Source organism: Apteryx rowi, unplaced genomic scaffold (genome assembly GCF_003343035.1).
Source record: "Apteryx rowi isolate R43461 unplaced genomic scaffold, aptRow1 scaffold_493, whole genome shotgun sequence".
In the NCBI taxonomy this organism is placed as follows: domain Eukaryota; kingdom Metazoa; phylum Chordata; class Aves; order Apterygiformes; family Apterygidae; genus Apteryx; species Apteryx rowi.
Window position 1 is genome coordinate 567211 of NW_020450753.1, and position 26210 is coordinate 593420.

General features: G+C 40.5%; 1 protein-coding gene across 1 annotated transcript in view; it reads left to right on the plus strand.

Moving 5' to 3' along the window:
* Positions 1-17702, plus strand: part of IGSF5 (immunoglobulin superfamily member 5) — a 30700-nt gene extending 12998 nt beyond the window's left edge. The window contains exons 4-8 of the mRNA XM_026079177.1: positions 2134-2265; positions 2787-2811; positions 5828-5940; positions 7727-7803; positions 17634-17702. Of these exons, the coding sequence (XP_025934962.1) occupies positions 2134-2265; positions 2787-2811; positions 5828-5940; positions 7727-7803; positions 17634-17702 (416 nt within the window). The remainder of the gene's footprint in view (positions 1-2133; positions 2266-2786; positions 2812-5827; positions 5941-7726; positions 7804-17633) is intronic.
* Positions 17703-26210: the final 8508 nt, after the last annotated feature.

The window sequence follows — 26210 nt, forward strand, 5'->3', positions numbered from 1 at the left end:
CCATATAGTATGAGAAAGTGGCTTCATCCACATTTAGCACCTGATGTAACTCAGTGTGGATTTACAAGTGGAGCTAAAAGGGGTTTAATTCCTTCATCTCTCAGAGTCCCTCTCTTGTGCCCTAACTTACATGTTGAGCTGGTGGCCAATGCGTTCATACCTGCTGGTCACATCCCCAGTTTCTTTCTGGATATCCCAGAATTGGATAAAAATTACAGTGCAGAACAGCCTGGGGGTATTTGTGTTGTATCCTGTCCCTCTTGCTTCTGCTCTGTAGAGTCTCTTTTGGTAGGTAACCTGAGCCTGATGGGGAGCAAAATACCTTGGTCTGGCAGCCAGCCTGGAGGTGTGGTCCAGTGCAGAAGGAGCATTTGGCTTCTTCTTTCATGCTGGGGCTAAACTACCCCCTATAGCTAAGAGAGCTGTGTTTTTCATATTTTAACTATCTTGAAATTCCTATGCTTTACAGAACAACATATAATAAACTATAGGTACTTGTTGCAGTACTTCTGGATGAAAATCTTATGAACAAGTTTATAAACAATTGTAATCACAATTGATTATAGCCTACAGAATTAACTACTAGTCTGCAGGTTACTGAGTGCTTGTTTTCCCTAATTGTCACAAGAAATTTAAAACCTGCTGATTGTGTGTTAGGATTAGAAAAAGACTGGAACGAATTGCTTAATCATAAAGACCTGAGCTTTGGAGAATTCAGAATCCTAACACAGGTCCTAGCTTGCCAGAGGCTCTGCAGTCCAAAGCCTCCAAACCCCAAGCATATAAAACTGTGCAAATTTGTAGATAGAACAGATTTTCTTCTCTATCCCCTGTCGTTAGCAGAGCAGCAGATACTCTGGGTCACACATCAGGGGAATAGCTGTGACACTGTGCAGCTACTAATCATCTGTGTTGCTGCTGTACCTTTCCCAGAGGCTGTCAGGTAAATGTTGCCTTGCAGTTTTTAATTGAGACCTCTAGCAAGGACGTGACATGCATAAACCCAGCATGACAGAATGGGAATTGTCAAGTTTGTATGTGTCTCACACCTGTAGTTCAGATTGGAAGTTTGTTTCTAAGCAACTGCCAAAGTGATTTTTGGGCGGCTTTTCAAAGGGTAGCCAAGTTAGAAGTGCTCCTGAAATATTTGGTCAAAACCAATGGGCAGGGTGATATGACAATCAAAATTGACATTTTCTTTATGCGTCCAGCTGCGTAAGGAATATAGGGTATTTTTTTAAATTCCCTGCATCTGGCAGCTCTGTCAGCAAAACCATTTATTCATAGCAACCAGTTTCAGCAAGACATTGAATTATTTTGAAATCACCTCATTTAATACTGTAGATTACAGCAAAGACAAAGGAATATTTTAATGTTGTGAAAACACCAGGAGTGAAGAGAGCTTAGTAGCTGCAACACCCCAAACTGTGTTACCCTACAGTTTTTGTTCTTCACTGCTCTTTACAGTGGATAACAGATGACCTACAAAGTATATTCCAAAATCAAACACCTGCTGAAATCAGTGAGAAATCCCAGTATGGGATTCATCAGAAGATCATATCTACTGGATAGAGATCTCCATCTGCCCTAGTCACCTAAGGCTATCATTGTAGCCAGTGGGGAGAAATGGACACTTCTTGAGAGCTGTTCGTCTTATCCAAGGGGAGACATACACATTTGGGCAAATGCATTATAATTCAAAACACCTATTTTCTCTAGAACAACTAGGCAAGATGCTTAATATAGTACAGAAATAGTACAGTACAGTAATACAATATAGACATCTAAATTGAATCTTAACCCCTCTCGCCAACCCCAAAGGTCTCTAAACGATGCTGGGAGACTCAGAATATCTACAAAATAAAGTTTAGGTAGGAAGATTACACCTCTGTATTTTTCAGAAAGAGAAGTAACTATGGGGAAAGTTACAACTGCAATAAGTAATTAGCATTTGGAAAAATTTTAAATTTTTGGGCACCATCCATATACACAGAATCCTGTCATTTGGAAAAACACAGCCTCCTTGTTAAATAATAACAAGCAGTTAAAAGCTTCTCACAGAAAAGGTAAATATTGTGAAAAAGGATGTTTCCAGGCTCTGACAGTACAATGTTTCTCCATTTAATTTAACAGAAAGTGATTACAGTGAAGATGGCACAAGCACATGGGTTATTGTACTTGCAGTCGTATTGTCACTTGTTGGTTTTATTCTTCTGATCTTTATCATTGGGGTYGTCATACGCTGCTTCTGCCAAAAGAAGAAAGGTAAGTGGATCTTCACAGCTGCTCTGTGCATTAAAAAAAAAGAAAAAATCTTAAATTAGACGTAAAGCTACTACTAAGTTCTGGTGTGGTTCAAAGACCTGTAAGTGACAATTTGAGCAGATAGATCATGCTCTTGACCAGTGACCTGAAGATGCTTCTTACTTTCACCTTGTTGTTTTTCATATAACTTGCTTTCAAAGTAATCAGTGGCCCACTAGGTTTGCCATGCATATTAACTACACGGGGGTAGTATTTTTCAGAGGAACATTAACTTTCAGTGACATTTAGTTCCCGTGCTGAGGTTCTTTGTTGAAGCATACCTTCAATACTGTATTTGTCAGATACTTTCCTAATTTCCAATTTTTGTGTAAACTATTCTAAAGGGATATTGTACAATTTTGTAAACAAGGAGGAGAGATGATCCTGTGGTAACTGGACCACAATGCATGCTCTAAGAGGAGCTCTCTAGTAGGGCATATTTAATTTTCCTGCATTTTAAACAGATCCATTTTTTCTTTCAGGCTCCACATATCAAAATGAGATAAGGTAAGCTGAATAAGGTGGGATTTTTTTTTCTTTTAACTAGATTCTTTCAGGCTGCTGCAGGATGGTGAAAGGGATGTGCCAGCTTCCATCGCCTCATATTTGCTGACCTTTGGGTCAGCCCTGCTGTGCGACCTGGCACATTTTGGCATGCACAGCCTGGGAGAGGGCTGCCTGTGTGCAGGGATGGGGACAGGCCCGAGGGGCGAAGAGCAAGGGCCACCGTCCGCAGCGGATTGCGACTTCTGTTCCCACAATAACCTGGGTGAAAAAAACCCAAATCGCGTAACGACGACACCCCTGATTCTACAAGCACTACAAGCGGGCAAGCACTCCCGCCTCCTCTCTGAAGCCGATGGGCAAAGCAAATCCTTAAAACCCGGCTCTTTGCGGGAGGTTTTCGGGCGCCGGGTGTTTGCAGCAGTGCCCACAGGGGGTCACTGTGAGCCAGCGGCTCGCCCCGGGCTGCCGCGGGGCCGCGCCGGCACCAGCTGGCCCCGGGAGGGGCTGGCGAGCAGCTCCGCCGTGCCCGGCTCTTGGAAATTCATTAGTGTCCCACGGTAAAAAAAACAAACAAAAAAGAAAATGCAACAAAAAAAGCCACCCCGGTGATGAGTATCAAAACTTCAAGTGAGTACCAGCCTCGCTTGCAAACGAAGCTGTCTGTACATTATTGCAGGCAGGGACATGTGAAAAAACACCACTCCACAGTCATCAGTATTAAGATCCTATTCATTATGTGATGCTATTTTTTCTAAGTTTTTAGGGAGCATTGTAAATTCATACACAGCTTATGGGGTGTTTAACTTCTTAATCTAACGGGTTTGCAATCCCATGCAACACTTTGCCTCTCACTTCAGTAATACCTAGCTTCATTAATGGCCTCTCGGGGAACTTTTGTAAAGGCCTGTTGACAGATTTCCATTTATACTGTACTTTATTGATACAAAGGAAAATAAGGAAATTAAAGAAGCCCTATTTTCTCCTGAGGAAATGATGTTAATTATACTGTGCCATACCAGTAAACTTCTAGGTGATTTCTTATTTTGTGAGGTTTAATCGATCAGGTTACCAAGTGCAGCTATATAAATAGGCAGAACTAAGTCAGCTGGGAACTGGAGGCCAAAAGCAAGTACCACTTGCCTATTGGTTTTGGTATAAATGAAGCACTACAAAGCATTTTTACTTGTATTCTAACTTGTTTCTGCCAAAAGCCTGCTGCAAGGATCAATCCTGCTATGGCAGAACCAACTGAACGTGTGGAGAAGCATCTGCCCAGCAGCAGGGACTGGTATGGTCAAGTCCATGTCCTTCCTGGGGGTCCTGCGCACTGTTGCTGCCTTCAGAAGGTCTGCACAGTGTTTCCTGTCAGGCAGCACCAACAGGTCCAGAACAGGCCCTAACATTACTTTCTCCATATTCTTTGAATCTGGTCTGGGGTAAATAAAATTATATCTTCATGACATAATGTGTGTTTTTTAGATCTGGAATCAGTAAAGCTCTTATTTGCCCGTTAACTTTAAACATGGGTTGTCCTACTGCCTTCAGAAAGGTTACTTGCACTCTTAATGTTAAGCAAATGCTTAAGCACTGGGATGAGTCCAGGCTCTAGGGTTTAGCTTGGATTCAGGAACTCAGTGTTGACCATTCTGCARAGTTTCAGCATGTGTAAATAATGCTGCTGAAATCACAGAAACTAGTTACAGTTACTTCCAGGTCTTGTAGGTGTAGTGCTTTTTTGCGGGGGGGACGGAGGGTGGAGGGAACATATCTGAAGTAAAAAGAATGAAGATTCTCTGGATTTCAGATGCCACCGTGTACTAGGAGAAAGAAAAAGTGAGACCAAAGATGTATTGTTTTACTCCCCGCCACGTTTACCTTTAACTTATCTAACCAGCTTTTTGTACCTCCTGCGCTTTTTTGTAACTGCTTTGGATTTGGCTGCTACACTGAGTTTGCTGAAATCTAAGAATCAGATAAAGTAGGCTGTACAGTATCATCTAAGATGCGGAGGTGGTATTCCTAAACAACTGCTCTTATCTTTCAATAACCTTAACAGGTTTCTTAGTGGTATTTAACATGTTTATCTCCTAAAAAAACAAAACAAAAAAGACCCCACTTATCGTAGCTGGCCCATCATATCTACCTGTGCATTAATGATGCCCATCTGAAGCTTTATGCATCTTTATGCTAAACATAAAAAGTAAATGCAGCAGTTTTCACAAATACTGGTAACCAAAAATATTTCACTGTTCACCTACAAATTCCTGCACTGCCACAATCCTGCCATCAGTTTGTACTTGCCACCCCAAAAACCTAGACAAAGATGGATCTGGGCCTATACTGGGGAGAAGTTCGTGGTAGGAACAGGTGAATAGTAACATCTCTTGTAGCATAACAGTCATGAGTAACAAATACACTCTTTTTAGTGTCTAGTTACGCAGGTCACTTCCGCAAATCCAGAGATGTGTAGCTTTAACCAAGGAAGTTCTATTAACTTCACTGTGACTATGTTCATGTGTAAAGGAAATTCCAAAGTAAAAGATTAACTTCAGAGTGTACAGATAAATCATTTGGGCGTGAACTGTGGTGATGTGAGTTAATATGCTTTGTTTTGCAATTGGGTGAGCTCAATTTACAAAGATGATGGGTTATTGCAGGTGACCCGACTGGTGTTCCCTTACTGGGCCGCTGACTATCCTGTAATTCAGAATCTGAGATCAAAGTTCATTTCCTACAAAACCTATGATCTGGACCAGAGACTTCAAGTCTTAGCAGATTTCTCATTTTATTTTCCTGCTCTCTGATAAAGCAGGTGATGGAAACTTTCTAAGCAGAACTGAATAGATAATATTTATACAGGACAGAATTTGCAACAGATAAATACTTGGAAAGCCCAGAAATATTTTGCATCTATTTCTTCAGGAGTAAGACATATCCCTTTTTCTCTGTTTTTCTCTGCTGTCACTCAAGAGTTCTCCTATAATGAAGTTCTAATGATAGGTACTTTTATTTCTAGAAAAGTTTCGGCTAAGAAGAAAAATAGTGGACATTTGCAAAACAGCCAAAGAAATGGTAATGAAAATCATGGATACATTCCAGAGGAACCAAAGTACACAGAACACATCCCAAGTGAGTCTAAGTCAGGGAATCACATAGCATTGAACTGCTTCTAAACACAAGCGTTATAGACAATATGTCAAGCAATTAAATTATGAGATTTCACAGCACGTTGTGGTGTACTTGTGCCTGGCTTGAACCTCTTCAGAGAATTTTGGATCTTTTACAACATGGTCTTTCAAAACTGCTGAGAAAACTTCAAAGCTCTTTGCAGTTGAATTTAATGTTAGTTTTTTTTTTTTTCTTTTTAATGCCTTTGTTCCAAATTCCCTGGACCAGAGGGTAAGAGTACTGGATTCCCATATGAAAGGCTATTTAGGCAGTATTTTGCAGTTGGACTGCAAAAAAAAAAAAAAAGAAAAGAAAAGAAAAACAGCAAAAGAGTCCACAGGAAACACGGGAGACATCATATGTGCACTTTTGAAGAAGTTCTTTTTCTTTGGTTAACTCCTGGGACTTATGCTGCTTCTCAAACTTCAGCTGAATCTGTGAAAGTTTCAAGCTCATCCATCATCTTTTTTTTTTTCTTACTAGTTTTTTGCTACCCATGTAACTGAACAATAACCATATTTTTGTGCAATAAGTTGTTGCCATGTTCATTTGTGCAACATTATCATAAAAAGTACTCCCTTTGGTAATGATATTTCAGGATGGTATATCAGTATCCACATAACGTTTCAGGCACTGCAGGCAATTCTTTGGTTTCCTATCTCAGAGACTATTTGCATATTTTGGGGGAAGACAGAGCCATGGGTGAGAAAAATCGTACCCATGTGTTCTGCTGAATGTCACTGAATATTGTCTCCAACAGTTATTCCATAACATGACACATAATTGAGGAAGGAGATCTTTATACACAGCTTCCCTCCCTCTCCTTTCCTCTGCCTCCAATCCAAATAATTCCATGAAAAACAGAAGCAATAAAGCCTGGTTTCCAAAGTCTCACCTGTTCTCATGAAACATTTTGAATATGTCAGACTTTCTGAAACTGTCCAACAAGTTCAAATGTTGCTGAAGTAGGTAGAGATGCACACCCCCATTGAGCTTAAGCAGATATTCTTCATTTCCTTAAGAAACTGGGCTTACATTTACAGCAATGACTCTTATGAATTTTATTCATCAGTGGTGATGAACTGCATAATGACTGCAAGCAGTGACAAGGTAGAATATGTAAGTAACTGGAGGGGCAGGGGTTGGAAAAAGCCTAGTTTTTAAGCAGCTTGTATTTTCCACAGGAGAACATGGCTGAGCAACTGTCCTTTGCAGTGCTTTTCTCCTCATTGCTGACTGCATTTGTAAAAATATATTAGTGAATTATGATTTTACTGATAAATGACTAAGGCATTATAAATTCTAGTGTTTAAGCACAAGGCTTGTTCTATAGCAAATGTAAATCTCCACCAAATCTTGGCCCACCACTTGCATGTGTAACCACATTATTTTCAAAGCACTAAATCAAACACTTTATGGCATAAAATTACTGTGCAGAGTCTATAATCCAGGCATACACCCCTTTCTCTCTAACAAATAAATTGTGACGAAATAAGTGCAGTGGAAGGATTTCAAGAGCAAGGGGTATTTGTAAAGCTTAACACAGTTAAAGAAAAAGAAAACTAAAATAAACATGGATAAATTGATTCTACTGGTCCTAGATGGGCTCCTTGCATATTCATTAGATAGAACTGGGCTCACAAGGCATTTCTAGTATTAAATCATATTTAGTTGCATTCCTGAATGGCCTGTGGTTCATGTCGTGGTGGACACTGAATAACAATAATCTTGTATATTTTTGTTACAGGAATTGTCTCTCTTCCCCCAATGACTTCCAAGTTTACTGTCCCTGATCCAGATTCATATGCCAGTTCCGTATCAAAGGTAACTGTAATGTGGAGATCTTGACATTTTTCACACAGTGTGTCAACCTCAGTGTGTATTGTACTATACACAGATTATAAACATAGATTTGGAGTGCACGTGGACATTTAAAAGATGATTACAGGTCTAACTGGATAAGTGGAATGATCCTTTCAGCATTCCTGGACCTTCTGTTTATAAGGATAAGACCACCGGGTGTTAGTCTCACATTTAAATTGATTTTTGGTGGGGGCGAAGGGGGAAAGAATATTTGGATAAAAGATTTAATAAAGCTTTCGCCACAGACCTGTTTCCCTCAACTCCCTGCTATGTCTTCCCCCCCTCATCTAGGCTAAAGTTGCCCAAGTTGCAGGCTTCTCTTCCTCAGTCTGTGCCTGCTCTTTACTATCCATTTCATATCTTTCCTCCTCCAAATGTCAGCTAAGTCTTTCTCCAAGTGTGGTGGATAGCCCTGGCTGGGACAGACTTGCCATAAATAAAGGCAATTGTTTTTTTATCATTCCTACGATTGAAACATCACCTCCTCCCTCCCCAGCCCTCTTGTTATCATTACTTAAACCTTCTAGCCTTGCCAGCCAGAATAATTCTGGCTCAGCTCTTGAGAATTCACCTCTGTGTGTATTATACAACCCATTATAAATGTGGAGGTTTGCTTTGCTCTGGGACTGTAATAATTCTGGGCAGCTGTTACATAGGGGCCTTCGCCACAGTGGAGCTCTGCAATGTTTTGTTGTTCTCCCCAGCTGCCAGACTGGAGGAGATGTGGGTATGAGATGGAGTCACTGCTGAAGGTGGGGCTTTGGGTTCCTTGGCAACCACAGCAATCCAGTGCACATTTACTGCAAACACAGTAAACAAGTGTGCATTTTCCCTGGATCATTTCATGATTGTATTCTCAAATTGAACTTCCACATTATAAAAGTGCCTTCCGTCAGGAACTTCCCGACGATCTTAGAGACCTTTGATATCTCAGCAGTAAATGATGGAAGGGAAAGCACAAAGCTAACACCCACTCTAGAGTTTTGTCCCCTTTCCACATGACTAAAGCATAAAGAAGCAGAGTTCAGCATTTATTCCCCGACTTGTTCTATTCTCAGCTACCTCCATTTTGAAGTGTGACATTGGACTCACAGCTTCTAGCACAACAGCAATGTGGATCCTAATTTATGCCATACATTTGTAAAATAGTTTTAGCATCTCTGTGATGGTTTTTGCCAATATTCCCTTGAGAAAGCATCAGCAATGTGGCACTGAGTTCTCCAGCTCAACACAGTGATATCTCATTTATTTTTGAAGAGCTGTTTCAACATGTACAGTGCAGAGATCTGTCTTGTGATGACATTGCATGTAAATCATAACAGTGTGTGTCTAGTTCTTTTGGCACACAATGAAATTTAGAAAGTATTCAATCAATGATTAAAATAATGATCAAAATAATAACAGTAAAAATAGCAATGGTAATGATGTATCTATGGCTGGTAGTTATTATGTTTGACACTAATTACTTGTTAAACAAAGTAGTATTAACGCAAAGCTGAAAAGCATACACAAAACAGCTGAGGGTTCAAACATTCCTATAATCACCAGGCAGTTTCGGTGTGACTCCCTAACCATGCACAACAGTTTTAGACAGAGTTTGATATGTTTATATGGCACCGGCTACATCTACATTCACATGGAGTGTGGCACTTTATGATCAGCTCAGAAGAGCAAATCAGTGGGTGTTGAGGACGAGGCATCCGCACTGCACACATTTCAAGGGGAGACGATAGCTTCAATTAGTTGTAGTCTTCTCCCTCAGACTGGGTGCTCATTAACGATTGATGTGCACTGGATGTGCTCCTGGAGGGCATCGTGCAGTTTGGTTTCATCTGAAATGGATTCACTTTGGGCACTGTCAAGTGGCTCTAGAGGGAGATCCAAAGTGTTGTGAGAGGGGACCATCAGGAGTCTGGGTTCAAAAGCATGCTCCTGATTTGAGCTGAAACACAAATGTAGGTGCAGCCCTTCATGTCGAATGCTATATTAGATGGTGTTGCGAAAGGAGTGATGCACTTCACTCGTAAGAGGCAAGCAGCACTATGTTTATTGCAGTAAGCGACTTACTGAAGTTCAGTTGTAAATAAGAACGATTTAATGAGTTTTGATTGGCAAGGTTCACTCAGTTATTTACTGCATGAAGGACAGGGTCAGATGCACACACAACAGAGACCCTCCGTTGAGTCACGAGGTTCAGACTGGACCCCCTTGCTTTCTAAACTCCTTTGGAGAGGAGCCTGGGTGCGGCTGAATCCAGTCCTAGTCCCAGACTTGGTCAATGGTTTATGTCTAAAGGAGTGTGTGCGAAGGAGACCCTCCCATTGAGTCACGAGGTTCAGACTGGATCCCCTTGCTTTCTAAACTCCTTTGGAGAGGAGCCTGGGTGCGGCTGAATCCAGTCCTAGTCCCAGACTTGGTCAATGGTTTATGTCTAAAGGAGTGTGTGCGAAGGAGACCCTCCCATTGAGTCACGAGGTTCAGACTGGATCCCCTTGCTTTCTAAACTCCTTCGGAGAGGAGCCTAGATGTGGCTGGATCCAGTCCTAGTCTCAGACTTGGTCAACGGTTTATGTCTAAGGGATTATGCGCGCAATTAGTCAGAGATATAACTCAGCAAAGTTTTGTGAAGTTCACAAAAGTTCAGCCTGCTGTTAATCTCTACCGAGGATCTGTTGTGGGTAAGGAATCTCTCAACCTCGAGGAGTAACCTTGAGAGGCATCCCTGCTCAAGGGGAGGTTCTGCAGTGCAGCCCGCTGCTGTGCAGGAGAGCTCAATGGGCTCTGGGCTGCCCCCTATTTATGGGGGGAGATGATTGACTCATAGTCATATTTGCATGCTAGACGGGCCTTAGTTGGTGCATGCTCAACTAGCCCCTACATACGTGCTGTTTACAGGGAGGTCAGGTTGAGGGGGAGAGAGCACATCAGTGGGGGGGGGAAAGGAGCACACTGTCACAGATGGCCTAGGCRGTCTCTTGCAGCCTGGTGGCTATGGAAACAGTGAAATCCATCAGAAGGACACAGCAAAGACTATTTCTGTTAAACCAGGTGTCTCCAAACAATGTTTAGTACAAGTCTGATAAGATGGATTCTAGCTGCATCAGTAACAGTGTGCACGATTTTAAAAAATATCAAGAGATAATCTACAGGTAAAAATTGTTTATAATTTTTCAACATGTTGGAGGAATATTTAGCAATCTAAAAATGGCTTGTGAGGAGAAATTAATTCTCAGTTTGAACAGGGCTTCTTAGTATGTTGTGGTGCCCCCATTTTGTATATACAGAAGCTGGTAAGGGAACTGCTAATATTGCTTGAGAAAGGTTTACCTTAAAAGATTGTGGATTTGCAGTCTGTGATTTAAGTTTATAGGATTATATACAAACATAGTGAAATATTTTCCAGACAAAAAGTGTTTTTCTTTTACATTCATAACCTTCCCCAGTAACTGCATAATAGAAGTTTCCTGACAAAGAGTTGTGTTACTGGATGCAATTTAATAAAGTTCAGTCACCATTGTTGCCAATAAATTGTATAATAAACACCGTGGTGCTCTTTTGTGATAATATATTTCTTGTCAAGTAAGAGAAATCAGATGGCAAGCCATTTAACTGTTTGCTGATTAGTACTGAATCAAATGACTTGTTCAGAAACTACCTGCCTTCCTGCCACTGCATTTTCTGGGCAAAGAATGTTGTGTTTCTCAGTTGGCTCTCCCTGCCTGGTAGAAACATTCCCAAGGGTTTTTCTTGTTTATTCTTCTGATTTTTTTAATGATAAATGGGGGGAAAAAATCAAAAGGGAGAGGAGTTACCCAGAGATTTTTTTTCCACAGTCAGGGAGGTCATAAAGGGGTGGACGCCAGCAAATTGCCTCTCTCTCCATGGATAAGCAGGAAAAATAAGCAAACTTCTTCATGGTGCTTACATGGAGGCAGAAGGAGTGAAGGTCCTCCCTCAGCAGCAGGCTGGGGAGGGAATGAGGAGCCTGGCTTACTGATGGAAAGAGTCAGACAGACTGAAGACTTAAATCCTAGTCTCTCCACCTCTGCAAGGTCAAAGAACTTAAGATTTCTGTGCTTGGCTTCCTTGACACCATATGGGATCAGCAAGAAGGATTAACCACAGCAACATGTCAGAAAACAGGTCCAAAGTGAGCAACATTTTAATGGGGAGCTTAAAATCAGAACAAGTTCATGCATGTGGGGAGAAGATTGAAAGCAGAGCAATCACAGTGAATGAAGATTTTCCAACTTGGCATTTTGGTTGGACGGAGGTGAATGTACCTACCACACAGCACATCACTCCACTTCCAGGAGAAAAAGAGATTGAAAATTTCAGCATCTAGAAGGTTAGCAAGCATAGGCTGCAGGTATTAGGACATCTCTCTAGGGTCTCTGAGGGTATCAGCTTCAAATTTGGTACCTTCTGTTCCACATGTAAAAAGGTACAATCTTAAATGATTTGAAATATTAAGGAAGTTTTTGTATCAAAGATTTTGTTTCCTCAGAAGTCCTTGCCCATTGATCCAACCTGGTACAAAGCCCTGAGATATCTGCTGGGTCTCATTGTAAAAGATGACAATGGAAAACCACTTAGGTCAGCTATTCACCATCGAACCTCATTGAATCAGAAACTAATGCAAAACATTCACAGAAGATAAATGTTGCCCAGCAATTGCACCAATCAATTCCTACCATGAACAAAAGATTTGGCAAATCACCTTAGGGAAAATTAGTGCCTCAGCCAAGAAGAAGGGGGAAAAAAAAAGATGTGCAAGACATTTAAAAAATGATGAATATCGAACTAAATTATTGAGCTGAGGAAAAAATTACCAGCCAGTGGAAGAGGAGGCCAGGAGCATCAGTCAGGGGGTGCTGGAAGGTCTTCACTCTGATTACATTAACCAAGAAAAGGTCAAATGGAGAGTAGAGTTACAGGCTTCTGCTTAATTGCATATTTTGTTACCATCGGCAATGGCAGGGTAGCAATCCTTGCTCCTAGTCTGAGGGCTGAACTGCAGGCCAAAYGGTTGTTAGGGACTAAGGTCCCATCCAGGGGCTGTTTCTTATGCTCTGACCCATTACGCAGAGCTTCTTCCAAAACCCAAGTGCACTGAATGTGATCCTTCCCCTGACTCTAGCAGATTTTGGGTCAGTCTCACACACAACTAAGCCTGAGCAAGGACCATAGGGCCAGTTCTGCCAGGTCCTGAGGACCATCTGTGAGGAACTGCATTATTTTTTTAAGTCCTACTGGTACAAAAGGAGCTCTAAGTACTAAGCATCTTGCAGGACTGGACAGTCTCCTACACAAGCCTGGTAATTAGTCCATTTAATATGCCATAAATGTCTTTATGATAAATCAGATGATCATTTCTTAAAAGGGAGTGATCATTTATAGTGGGCCAGATTCATCCCTGGTGTAATTCAGCTGACTTTAGCAGAGCTACATGAGGCTTGGATTTGCCACCACAGCCACACTCTTCCTCTTCAGTCTGAAGTGAGTCATGGCTCCATTAATGGGGACAGATCTATTTTTTTTCTTAACTACTCTAAATGGCACTCTATAAACTGGAAATATTATTTAGTTGTGGTTGTGGTTTTATACTGGGGAGAAAATGAGTGACTAATTGTAGCTACATTTATTGCACTGTATATAACTGCACTGACTCTGTGGATTGTTTAAAAAGAAAAATTAAGCTATCAAAATCAAATTAAAAGGCCAATAAAATAGAAATATAAACCAATGACAGCAAATAATTTTACACTTACTGATGAAATGTACTATAGAATATGTCATGTTATGATAGTCGTTGGTCAGCAAATCTTGAATAAGAGAGTAATAAATATTGATGATACAAATGTAGAAAAGGCAGGTGTAGTTTACAGACTGAAGCATAATCTTTCCAAGTGTCTGTGGAAAAAGGGGAGGAATGAAGTTGTGTGGGTGGGATTAACCTCTGTGTGTGTGTGCATGAATGCCTGTGTGTGTAAAGAAAAGGAACTGCAAGTTTGTGTATCTATTGATAGATAGGAAAATATGCTGAATATACTGAAAAGTTTATAGGCAGGAACTGGTTTGCTATTTGAAGCAATGACGCATCTGAATGAGTTTGAGGGTACCCAGAGCTTTTGGGTGGGTGTTTTCCTGTCAGTGAAATGAATTTGGAGAGAGAAATAAAAATTGAGAGAAGGGGAAAAAATAACCTTGTAAAACAGAATACAGCTGTGCTTCCATGATTTTTTTGTTATAACAGTTAGCAAAATGTGTGATGCATGCAGACATATTTGGAAGTACTCCTACATTAATTTCAGCAATTTGTTCTAACACAGTTAGCCCTGGACTAAGCCTTCAGCTTATCACACATTTCCGTAGCATCAGTGTCTGAGGAGCTGCCATCTGTCAAATCAATTTGAAGATCAGAACTCTGTTTCACAATGCCAGATGTGTGTTCATCATTCATATCACTGATGTCATATAGGATGCAAAAGTGACTACAACATCCTTGTAATAGCAGAATTCTCTCTTTCATTGACTGAAAATCAGTATCCAAAACTTTACTGAAGGATTCAACCCTGAAATTGTCTGATAAACATATTATTTTACCTTCTGATTTGTCTGTGTATTGCTAGTTCTCTTTTTGTGGGGCTAAAGAGATGAAAGAGATGGAAAGATAGGGCATCTTTCCCCAAGCAAACCCAACAAACCATGCAAAGCTTTGGCCAGCATAATAATCCCTTTATACTAATCCATTTAAAACATCATCCAGGGCAGATGTAAGTCAACAGAAAGCTTTTGAAATATGTAACTTAAATATCTATGGTTAGCTGAGCGCACAAAGAGACTTAAAACTATGTAAAGAGATGCTGATGGTATTTCTTCCTGACTGAGGTGATCATCTTAGAAACTTGCTTCTGTAGTGTTGGGCTCTGCACGAACCATTAGAGCTGTCTTTGCCTTCAACATGTAAGATGTAGTGAATAATGAAACCACTTTTTCAGACTAGGACTGACAGGACTAGTAGGGCACTGAATTAATCTGAAGAAGAAGCAACTTTGAAATCAAAACCAAGCAGAGGCTCTGGCAGTAGTAGCATATCAAGGTTTAAATATGAAATGGCTGTTGTGATTCTGCTCCTCTGCATTTTGTATTTGTAACTGCCTTGAATTTGGCATCTTCGGTAGCAAGATAAAATGAATTCCAGGTCACTAAGCCAACTGTAACCTCAGTGAGGCTATGCTACTTCAGAGAAAGCTCCACAGAAAATGGGCCAATACACAGCATGAATTGATTGAAATTCATGAAATTATTCATTAACTGATATCAGAGCACAGTGAGAATAAAATACGACTAACCCAGGACATTTGTGCTAAAGCAAATAACCGTAAAAGATGCAGGGCCAAGGTGAACCTGGTCCATTATGGGCACAATCTGCGCCTCAGGCCTGTAACAGGAGCAAGTGCTGCTCAGTTCCTCCTTTGGTGGTGAGGAGAAAGGGCATCACAGGGCAGGGGCTATGATGGCTTCTTCTTGCAGATGAGATTTTTAAGGCAAAACAAGCTTGCTTGGATTACAGCCACCCCAGTACTGTCAGGTAGGGAAGAGTGGTGCAATCTAGACCCAGCTGGTGTGAGAGTCTGCCAGCAACCCTTACTCAAAATCATATGCAAACCCAAACCAAGTATTGACTACTAACAGTCATAAACACTGCTTCTTATGACAGCATTATTTGATGCACTTTCTATTGAGCGTCTTTTCCTTCAGTAAATCTGGGTGCAATACAATATTTTTGTGCAACAAATTCTTGGAAATATTCCTACGCCAATATTTTGGTAAACATGGGATTCAAGTATTTACATATGTCAGGAAATTTCAGAGGGAGTGTTCAATGAGGTGCTCTTGAACTCCTTCTGAAACTTTCTGGCTACTCAGTATGCTAACCAGTTCAGTGTGGTTTATACTCAAAGGACAGTCCAGAGTATGTGGGAACACATGCTTTCTACAAACATAACACTTGCCTTCAGCTTTTTCCAACTGTTTTTTTTCCTTTTTTTTTGGTAAATCTGTTATTTTCTGAAGGTAGCAGAAGTTGCAAGTATCTCAAAACCTCTGCCCTAGTGAGAAAGCTTGCCTTAACAGACCTATAATTGAAGGATCAGGAAATAAAAACAACTGTTCCGCATTAATGGAGCAAATCTCATCAGATATTAATCTCCTGGGAAACTTCTCATGTGCTCTGGAAATGAAGGAGTGATAACTCTGTTGAGCACCAGCAAGGTCTTTGGGCTATTGCTGAACTGCAAGAAATTAAAAGCAGCAGAGAGCAGCGGAGAGATCTTGGAAAAGGTCTCAAGCAGAGACAGGCAATCTTGTTAATTCCCAGAGCACCACTCCTCTCTGCCGAAAGAAATGATAAATAAGGGTAAATTTAGAAAACAGCAGGATGTTTTAGCAACAAAACAGGGAAAAGAAAAAAAAAAAGAGTTGTGTTTAAAACAGAAAGCATCTGTCTTATGAAATGTTACTAGGATAGTTATATTTATCTCATGGTTTTCCTTGAGGTGCTGGGACCCACTAAATACTGGAGAAGTATTGTCCACATGTGTTATCTAACATTTTCCTCTATGGCTTATTCAATAATGTATATGTACCAGATGCATTATTTAAGATGTTAAAAACTGGAAGAATACCAAAGCAATACAGACTGTACATGATTAATGCTTGAGAAACAAAATACAGGAAGTTTGGTCAATAGCTGGGAACCAAATCTTAGCTTGGGCTTGATAAAAATTTCCACTGGGAAGGATGGTGAGATTTCCATTAATATCAAAGGGCTTGGGACAAGGTGGGGAAGTTGTGAGGAACACAGCAGCCAGCAGATAGCCTGTACTTGGAGGAAGACAAAAATCAGCATTTGGGCCAGCCACAGCAAGCTGTTTGACAATAGTGTTTCATTTAGGAAGCTATGTGAAGACACAGGATTATAGCTTTGGAGGTAATTTTCATTTTCTTGGAGCTACTTTGTAATTACCTACATGAGGTCCCGCTATCAGGTTTAAATATCCAAAGCATATGTTTCTTGGATGCATCTGAGAATGAATTTTTCTTTGTTCTTTCCTCTGCAGTTATACTTTGTAAAAGTGCATAAGTAATTAGGACTGGAAATCCATTGCACTGAATGCAAATGAGAATAAGGTTTTCAAATCTGCTGGATATTTCCCCTAATCTGATCTCACTGAGGTCAGTTTGAAAACCCTCTTTGCTGTGGGTTCAAGTAGGACCAGGCTAATTATCGGAACTTAAAAAAAAAGCCTGCTTTAAATAAACACTGAGATGTTGAAAACTGTCTTTGAGATACATGAAATATTGGCATACTTATTGTTGATGTTCTTAATATATTCAGAAGGCAACATCAGATGTTTAGTTTTTATTATAGCTTATCAGGTAGTTTTGTTAAGAAAAACAGAGGAGGAATGTCCAACATTGTCTTTTGCTTTAAAGAATACAGACTGCGGAGTACCCAAGCATTTCTCAGACAGCATATAACCAATTAATGAATTCCCAGAATTGCCATCGGCATGTTGCACGTGAAGCTTATATAAGTGTTTTCTTTTTCTTTTTTTTTTGCTGTTCCTCTTTGTATTTGGATTTTGAGTGGGTTGCTAATGATAGATTTAATTTTAGTATAATGCTTTGAGGTGAGGGGTTGGCAGGTAACCTCCTGAGATCCCTTGCAGCCCTACTTTCCTAGGATTTTTTTTAGTTCTGTAACTGCTTCTATTCTCCCCCAGGTGCGACCTCAAAGACATACTGATGGTCCGATCAGCCCAAAGAAAATTAGAAACGTGACACATGTTTAGGATGTACTTTTCCAGGAAAGTCCTCTGTCAGCTGCATGTTACACGTTTGGATGACTTCCTACAACAAAGAAAGGTCATCACCTCTTCTGTCAGTTTAAGCTACAGGTTATTTTTTGTTTATTTTTTTGATAATGGAATACAATTGCAACCTTCACCATGTAGCATACAATATCTCAGCAAAATAATGGACATGAATGACAACCTTAAATTCAGAGGCAATGAATTCCATGAGACTCTAGAAGAACAGGAATCCATGCTTTGGGTCTCAGGGAAGCCAGCAAAACTCCTTATTGGGCAGACATCTTTGGTTATCCACAGCAAGGTCAAGGACTGTCACTGTTAGAGATTTATTAGTTCGGAAAAGCTGGTTAATAATAATACTGGTTAATACAGTACCTACTGCATTTTTAAAATTTACTTTATGTACAACTGATCATCTTAAGCTCACAAGAACACTTTTCAATTTCTGTTCTGTAATAAAATCAAGGGAAATTTTCATCAGGGTTCTTTCAAAATTTCTAACAAAACAATCTGTGGATCAGAAATAAGTTTTTTTCATTTCAATACATTCTTTTGTTAAAGTATTTTTTTAAAACAATGTTCCAGTGTTAAGTAAAAAGCAATCACCCATACACCAAAAAGCCCTGTTCTGATTGAAAGGCAAAAATCTTAAGTTGAAAAATGTGGATTTGAAACTCCTGACTTGTAAGAGTTGTTGCTTGAATGCTTTATGCCTCTGTTTTATCTGTAGGCTGAGTTTGTTAGCCAAGTGATGTGTGTTGCAGAGAATGGTGGCTGGTGATATCATGCTGCACCCTGTTGTTTTGTCAAGAATGGAGTGGACAGTGACTGTGGGAAATACAGCCTGGCTAGGTAACCTAGCCAGTAGAGCAGATCTGGCACATGGAACCCTATATGTGCCTTCCCAAACTAAAAATAATGATTTCTAGCAGAAATGTCTTGGCTGAAATTTTATACTTCACATAAAAATTTCAGCTTATTAATTTTTTACACAAAGGCAAACTTCCTTCACAAAGAAGGCTGTTTTCCAGTATACTCTCCTTTCCAGCCACTCAAAACATTCTGAATTATCCAGTGTTTTGCACATTAATCTTTCATATGAACCCATGCATGTGCTTTTTGAATGATGAAAGAAGTAGAAACAATTATTTCTTCAGTGACATTCTGTGCAATGAAAATAAGAAATACAAACCCTGATCTCAGGAAAAAGTTGTTTTGTATGTTCAGCATTTGGGATCTCATTAAATAGTGACAGATTTTGCACTGTTGGTCACATTTTTTTTGTCAGTCTATCAACTGGCAAGACAAGCGCTGAAACCAGTTCACATCCTGTGCAATTGTTGTTTCAAATTCTGGCGGTCTCCACTCTTTCTGTCTTGTTTGGTTAAAGCAGAGTTTTGAAATGCATTCTCTTGAACAATATGGTATGTAAATAACAGTAATGTTATACAGAGAAAATACAAATAATTTATACTGTGGAATACCTGTGTTCTTTCTTTAAAATAACCATGCACTGAGAGAAAGATCAGCCTTATTCTGGTGTAAGTATTGATATTGCCAACATCTGCTAGTTAGTAGTACAACTCAGTGTAAATTTGTAACCTAAAAACAAACAAAAATCCACTTTATTAGAGGAATGCCCACACTAGTCTGTATCTCAGGTATAAAAAACGTGAACCTTTGGCTTTCTGCACACATGCAAAGTTAGCAAGCCTCCTTCTGTCAGAAAAATAACCCTGTGTTACAGAAATGAAGATTGCATCAAGGTAGTTGTTTCCCAGTAGAAAATACTTTGAAAAGAGATCAAACTATTCCATGTTGTAAATCTCAAAGCCCTTGATTTCAAGCTTAATTTTGATATTATTTGTATCATACTAGTGAACCTAGAACTAGAGAAAACATTTTCTCCAGTCAAGCTATAATCTTCCTCATTAATCAAAAAATACTGTTTTGAAGATGAGGGCAAGAGGCTAGATGCTCTAAATCAAAAGAGGGACATTGTTATCAATGATACGGTGCCTCCTGTTCTGGGGAGGCCTCTTTTAGAGTTACACGCCATGCTACCTGGTGCTTGGGGCTCCTCTGAGTGCAGCAGCAGTGCTTCTCAAATTGTTTTTTAGGCTGTGATCAGGCAAAAGCACCTCCTGGCACTGCTGTGGAATGAATGAGCTGACGTGAGATCCAGGTTGCCGCAGCGGGCCAGCAGCCACGTGCAGCCAGGTCACCCTCCGGCTCTGCACCTTGCCTGGGAGCTGGAGGTGCTCCAGAGTGCCATGCTTGCCTTGGGGACCATTCGCCAGTAGATAGCACACGGCAGCAATATGAATTATACTCCACTGATTGCACATCCCACTGACTAGAATGAATGAAGGCTTTTTGCACAAAGAGGTACCACAACCATGGAAACGTGCATGTTAACCAGAGTCTGGAGCTATTTTCCTTCCTGCCAGCTACAAGAAGGCATCCCACACAGCTATGGTATATTCTTAACAGAATTAGCATGAAGTTAAGAAATGCTTACAGAGTCCTTGAAATTTATAGTTGGGAGCATTCCTATGCTTCTAGATTTATTTTCTTCAGGCATGTTATACAGTCTGTATATCATCTCCAGTACTAACAGTTAGCTATGTTTGCAARTAGAGCTCTACAAACAACAATACATAAAATACAGAGACAATTTTTAGCACTCGGGGAATATAAAATATGCAGGCACTTTCAGAAGACACAGTAGAGTAAAAAATATTGAATTTCAAGCACTTTATGGAGACACCAATCTTTTGTACCCATGCATGCTGATTTATAAATAAGACTTGAGAGACATTTTAGTCAACTAGAAGTATTTAGTTCTTTTACTGCTTACAGACTGTGAAAAGTTTGATAATATAAAACCCTTCCAGGTTTCTTTACAAAATGCTCTAATTTGAATTCCATACATGTACGTGTGGAAAAAAAATCACAAATATGCAGTATTTCATTCTACAGTAAAGTTTCCTGAATTTGTCCCATTAGTTTTATATTTCACAGAAATTTCAGGCTACTTGAAGACAAAGCCACTTAAAAATAACACTGGACTCATGTAGAAGTTTCTTTTTACAATAAAAAAGCACCTCAGGTCTCTGTGGGCTGAGCATAATCAACAGATGCACTGTTAGCAAAGGGTACTCACAGCATTGACTAAACATTTGGTTTCTTACTGATCTGCTTGAACTGAGCCTCTATTTTCAAATATTTATTTGGTAGAATATATAGTATGTAGTGTTGCTAACCCAAAATATACCATTCTCAACCAAGTATTTGTGCCTCCCAGTGCCAGAGATGGGGAGTCTTTGGTCACTAGCTGACCAGCCTCACTCGCTCTTTTCTCAAAAGGATCTTGTATGAGGCAGGAAGGACACTGCTTCTTACAAGCTTCGTCAACAGAAACTCCTCTAAAACCAGAGTATGGCCCTCTTGAAGTGTTGCTCATAACTCATCTTATTCCACTTCCCTCCCTACCCACAGGAATAGATCTTGACAGTTTAAAATGGGGCCCAACCCTCCCTCCCTGTATTTCTCTAGATCCTACACCTGCATTCCCAGAAATACAATTAAATTTACCCAGTGCCCTCATGGTAACTGTGTAAGTGAAACTAAGCAACTATTTTGCCCCAAAATGATCTCCTATGGGCAAGCTGTAATGGAAATTCCCCCAGCTGCCAAACGGGGAACACATCTCACAAAATACCTTTGGCATCTTAGTCCTCCTTTTCAGAATAACCTCCAAAAACACCTTCTAAAGATGAGGCTGAGAACTGAAAGTCATAAAGCCAATTGATATGAAGAAGCACGCACTCACTAGATGTGACTTTTATGATTAGACTCTCCTCCTACTCACCACGAACTACTCTTGTTCCCCAAGCTATAAACTATCTGCCTCTTTTTTCCCCCTAGGTGATAAGTAGCTCAGTTTAACTTTAACTCTCTCTCTCTCACTCTTTAACTCTCTCTCTCTCACTCTCCTCCCTCTTTATCATCCCTTCTCCACAGCTACCAAATACCTTTTCTTTCAATGAAGGACTAATTGATACATATTTAATTAACCTCTGAGCATTGGCTCTCAGCTTGTATTTAGCTTTGAAAATTGCTGCTTCTATTTCAGACCTGAAGAGGGGCTTGCATGCCTGAAAGCTTGTTTTATTTTTCCAGCCATACCGGTTGATCCAATAAAAAGTACTATCTCTACCTGTATACTTTGTCCTGCCTACTTACACACATTGATGCCTGTATATTTTGATTATCTCACCTCATAGGACTTCAGGAGGACACTATGCAAATTTAATACAGACTTTCTGAATTGCTGTTGGGAAAAAATTGAGATGTGAAGAAGGGAGCAATTGCCATTGTAACGGCAAAAGACAGTCAGTCACTCAGCCTTCCCCTCCCCCCTAAGTGCAAGGTATTTAAATATAACCAGTTAGAGAAAGAACATGTTAATATTAACCTCATTTGAAAGTGAAGCTTGTCAATAAAAAGGAAATTAAACAAAATGCTATTTGTGGAGTCAGGACAAAAAGAAACCACATCAGGTCCACACTAACATGTCTGCATCAAATCACTTCAGCTAATGGAAAAATTACCTGTTTTGTTGTAAAGATGGGCTTTGCTAACACTATGCACTGCCATAGTCTGTCTAACAAGTCTAAACAAAGTTTCTGTCCTTTTGCCATGGAGAATTAAGTTTTCTTACACCCTTTTCTCTTCCTGCTCTCTACTCTTTGGGAGGTACAGGTTTGTAATAAATCCTTTGCATTATTCTAGAAATCACTGTTTATTTAAGATAGATTAGTACAGATATTTATTTAGATGAATATGGATTCTTGATGGCTCAGAGTAATATTACAATAGGGTATTCCTTTTTAGTTCAGAGAACTAGTTTCTGGGAGCTTTCAGTGCCATTCGGCATAAGATCTTATAGCAGAACTCACGTCACAAAGATGTTATTTATATTGGTTATTTTCTACTGTGGCATGATCACTCTCTCAGATGAAGGCTATACTAAGTGCCTTTTCTCAGATCATGTTCCAGAAAAACATTGTTTGTTTTTGTTTTGGGAAAAGAATGCCAAAATCCAGGGGAAAAAAATATTGAGATGCTTTTATTAGACAAGTCAACCAGATCCATCTTAGCTCTGCCTCATCTCATTAACTTCTCATCACTAAAAGCCCAGGGGCTGCTGTGACCTTGGATCAACCTCTTTGTGCTATTGATCCCCTGAGTCCTGATAACTTTACAGTTGGACACTGCTGCTGTGGTCACAGCTCCACTTGCTTGGTCCCTGCACCATGGGGCTCTCCATTGCAAATACCAGTGCTGTGACTGCTCATTTTAGACCTACTGTGAAAGGGCAAAGGGAGGAGTCAGGAGTCAGACCTTCTGCCCCAGGGCTGGCAGTCTTTCAAAGGTGGTGGCAGGCTGTATTTCTCTTTCCCACTTGAATGAGGATTCAAAAGAATCTATGAGCTGCCATACACGTCTCCCTGGAGGGCAGTGGCTCTGAGTCCTTGGAGAGCTCATAGCTCTGTGCATCCCAGGAGATGCTTTCCTCGAGATACCATGGGTGCCAGTATATGGCCTTGGGTTGGCCTGTTGCCTTGATGATCTTGTTCATTTGCTGCTTTCAGCAACCAACAAATGGGTGGCTGGTCCCTGCTCTTGGTGCTAATCCTTTAAATGGTAAGCAAGGTATGAAAAGATCTGAGCTTAGGATTCTGACAACCATCACTACCACTCCTACCAGGCTGTATTACCTCTTTTAAAGAAATCAGGCCTATTTGTAACTTCAGTGAAAGTGACTTCAGCAGCCAGATCACTGCACCTGTATCAGCATAAATTCCCCACCTTAATTCTAAACTCCTAAAGGACTGCAGCAAGAATATTTACTGATTGAGGACCCTTGTCCATCCCAGGACCAAATTAGTAGCTGCTTGCTGGAAAAAAATCAACACGAAGATGTTAGGACTGCCTCATACTGTTTTCTTGCAGATACAGAGTTTTATTTAGATCTTACCCTACTGTCCTTCCAAAGGACAGTCAATGAATCTCCCTTGAGGACGTAATACATTTACCAGGTCTTATTCCAAAGTCATACAATTTGTTAAAAAGAACATTATGAACTTTAGGTTTGTCTCAGCACTTCTCTTGTATGTATTTATGCAGAATCCAGTCATCTTCATGATGATTGCTAGTCCACACCAAGAGAGTTGTGGGGCAGCAATTCCCACCTGAAAACCAGCCATATGGATTTTGGATTGCATTACTCCTTCCTATTGAACAGTTAACCACACTCAAACCATGCAAAACAGAGATTGCTTATTAGAGCATAAGCAAATTTAGCAGCCGTTTTTGTGGATATCTGCCTCTTGGAAATTTGCAAGGCTTCTCCCTGATCCTCTGGAGACATGCTCATTAAGCTCTGTGTTACCAGCCAAGCCTTTCAAAACTGTCTTTGAGGAGGCAAACTCAGTCCAAACTCAGAAAAGATTCTTCTAATTTGATCAGTGCTTCATTAGTCTTCATCTGTGAAATGAACAACTCAAAGAGGAAGTAACAGACATTCTTAGAGATGCACTGTCTGTAGTGATCCATCAGAATTCATAGGCTATGCATCTGAGCTAGCAGAGGAACAGTTACTTCTCCCTGGTCCTTTTATAGATTCGCAGAAGAGGGGGAGAACAGAGGGATGGCAAGGATGGGACTGCTGATCACCAAAATGTCCTTGTGCCTGGCAGTAGGGCACATGTGACTCTTCCCAAGCAGAACACAGAGAGCAATATGTTTTGAAGAATACCTGCCATTGCAAGATAGGTTAAAATAAAATTAGTCCTTCATCTTGTAAAAATTGTATACGATCTTTACATCATGGGTTCTAGTATACAGGGGCTATCTATAGCTGAATTGCACAAAGCTTAAAAGTGCGAGGCAGGGTTTTATTATGGCACTGAGCAGCCACAATAGCAAATTCATAGTGTTTTGGTGAAGATCATATAAAAAAATCATCCCATGAGCGTAAGGCACTGAAAATGTCAGTAATTTGAGCATCTTATTGATTACATTTCTCCTTAAGATCCTGAAAAGAATTGTAACGTTCTATATTGTATTGTGCAACCAAATCTGAGGAAATTTTATAACTTCATATTAAATCAGAAATCAAGGTTCTGTTCCATTTTCTCATGCAAAACCATTGCTGATTTCAGTGGGGTAACTATTTTAAAATTAAAAACATTTTCTTATGGGGTAGAATTGTCCAGTGTTAGAAACAAACACATTCCTTCCAAGGTTTCCATTTGTTACAATTTTTTTCTAACATATAAAGACTAATTAGGTGTATTAAACATGTTTACAACATACATGTACTAAAGATGAGAGACTATTGGGAGTACAAGGTGGAGGAGGAGGATATGGTATGATATATGTGGTAGCCCACATACATTTTCACTGTTTAATATCTGAGGTCTTGGAAGATCTAATGAAATGACTTCAATTTCATATGCAATTTTGACAGCATTCGTAAGGAACATTTCACGGCCCTGAGCATATCAACAGATTCTAGCTGCCCTGACACATCTAACTCGGATATGGTGAAGCTCTGTAACCTGAGATTAGACTTCTGTGGAAAAAGCTAAATTGTGAGAAAGAGCAGTGAGAAGCTCCATCTGAGGCCTCCACTCGTGCACCTGTGCTCATGACCCAGGGAACTACAGGCCAGTCAGCCTCACCTCCATCCCTGGAAGGGTGATGGAGCAGCTCATCCTGGAGGCCATCTCCAAGCCTGTRGAGGACAAGAAAGTGATCAGGAGTAGTCAGCATGGCTTCACCAAGGGGAAATCATGCCTAACCAATCTGATAGCCTTCTCTGATGGAATGACTGGCTAGGTAGATGAGGGGAGAGCAGTGGATGTTGTCTACCTTGACTTCAGCAGGGCTTTTGACACTGTCTCCCATAACATCCTCATAGACAAGCTCAGGAAGTGTGGGCTAGATGAGTGGACAGTGAGGTGGACTGAGAACTGGCTGAATGGCAGAGCTCAGAGGGTTGTGATCAGCGGCGCAGAGTCTAGTTGGAGGCCTGTAGCTAGCGGTGTCCCCCAGGGGTCAGKMSTGGGTYCRGTCTTSTTCAACKTCTTCATCARTGACCTGGATGAAGGSACAGAGTGCACCCTCAGCAAGTTTGCTGATGATACAAAACTGGGAGGAGTGGCAGATACCCCAGAGGGCTGTGCTGCCATTCAGAGAGACCTGGACAGGCTGGAGAGGTGGGCGGAGAGGAACCTCATGAAGTTCAACAAAGGCAAGTGCAGGGTCCTGCACCTGGGGAGGAATAACCCCATGCACCAGTACAGGGTGGGGGTTGACCTGCTGGAAAGCAGCTCTGCCGAGAAGGACCTGGGAGTCCTAGTGGACACCAAGTTAAGCATGAGGCAGCAATGTGCCCTTGTGGCCAAGAAGGCC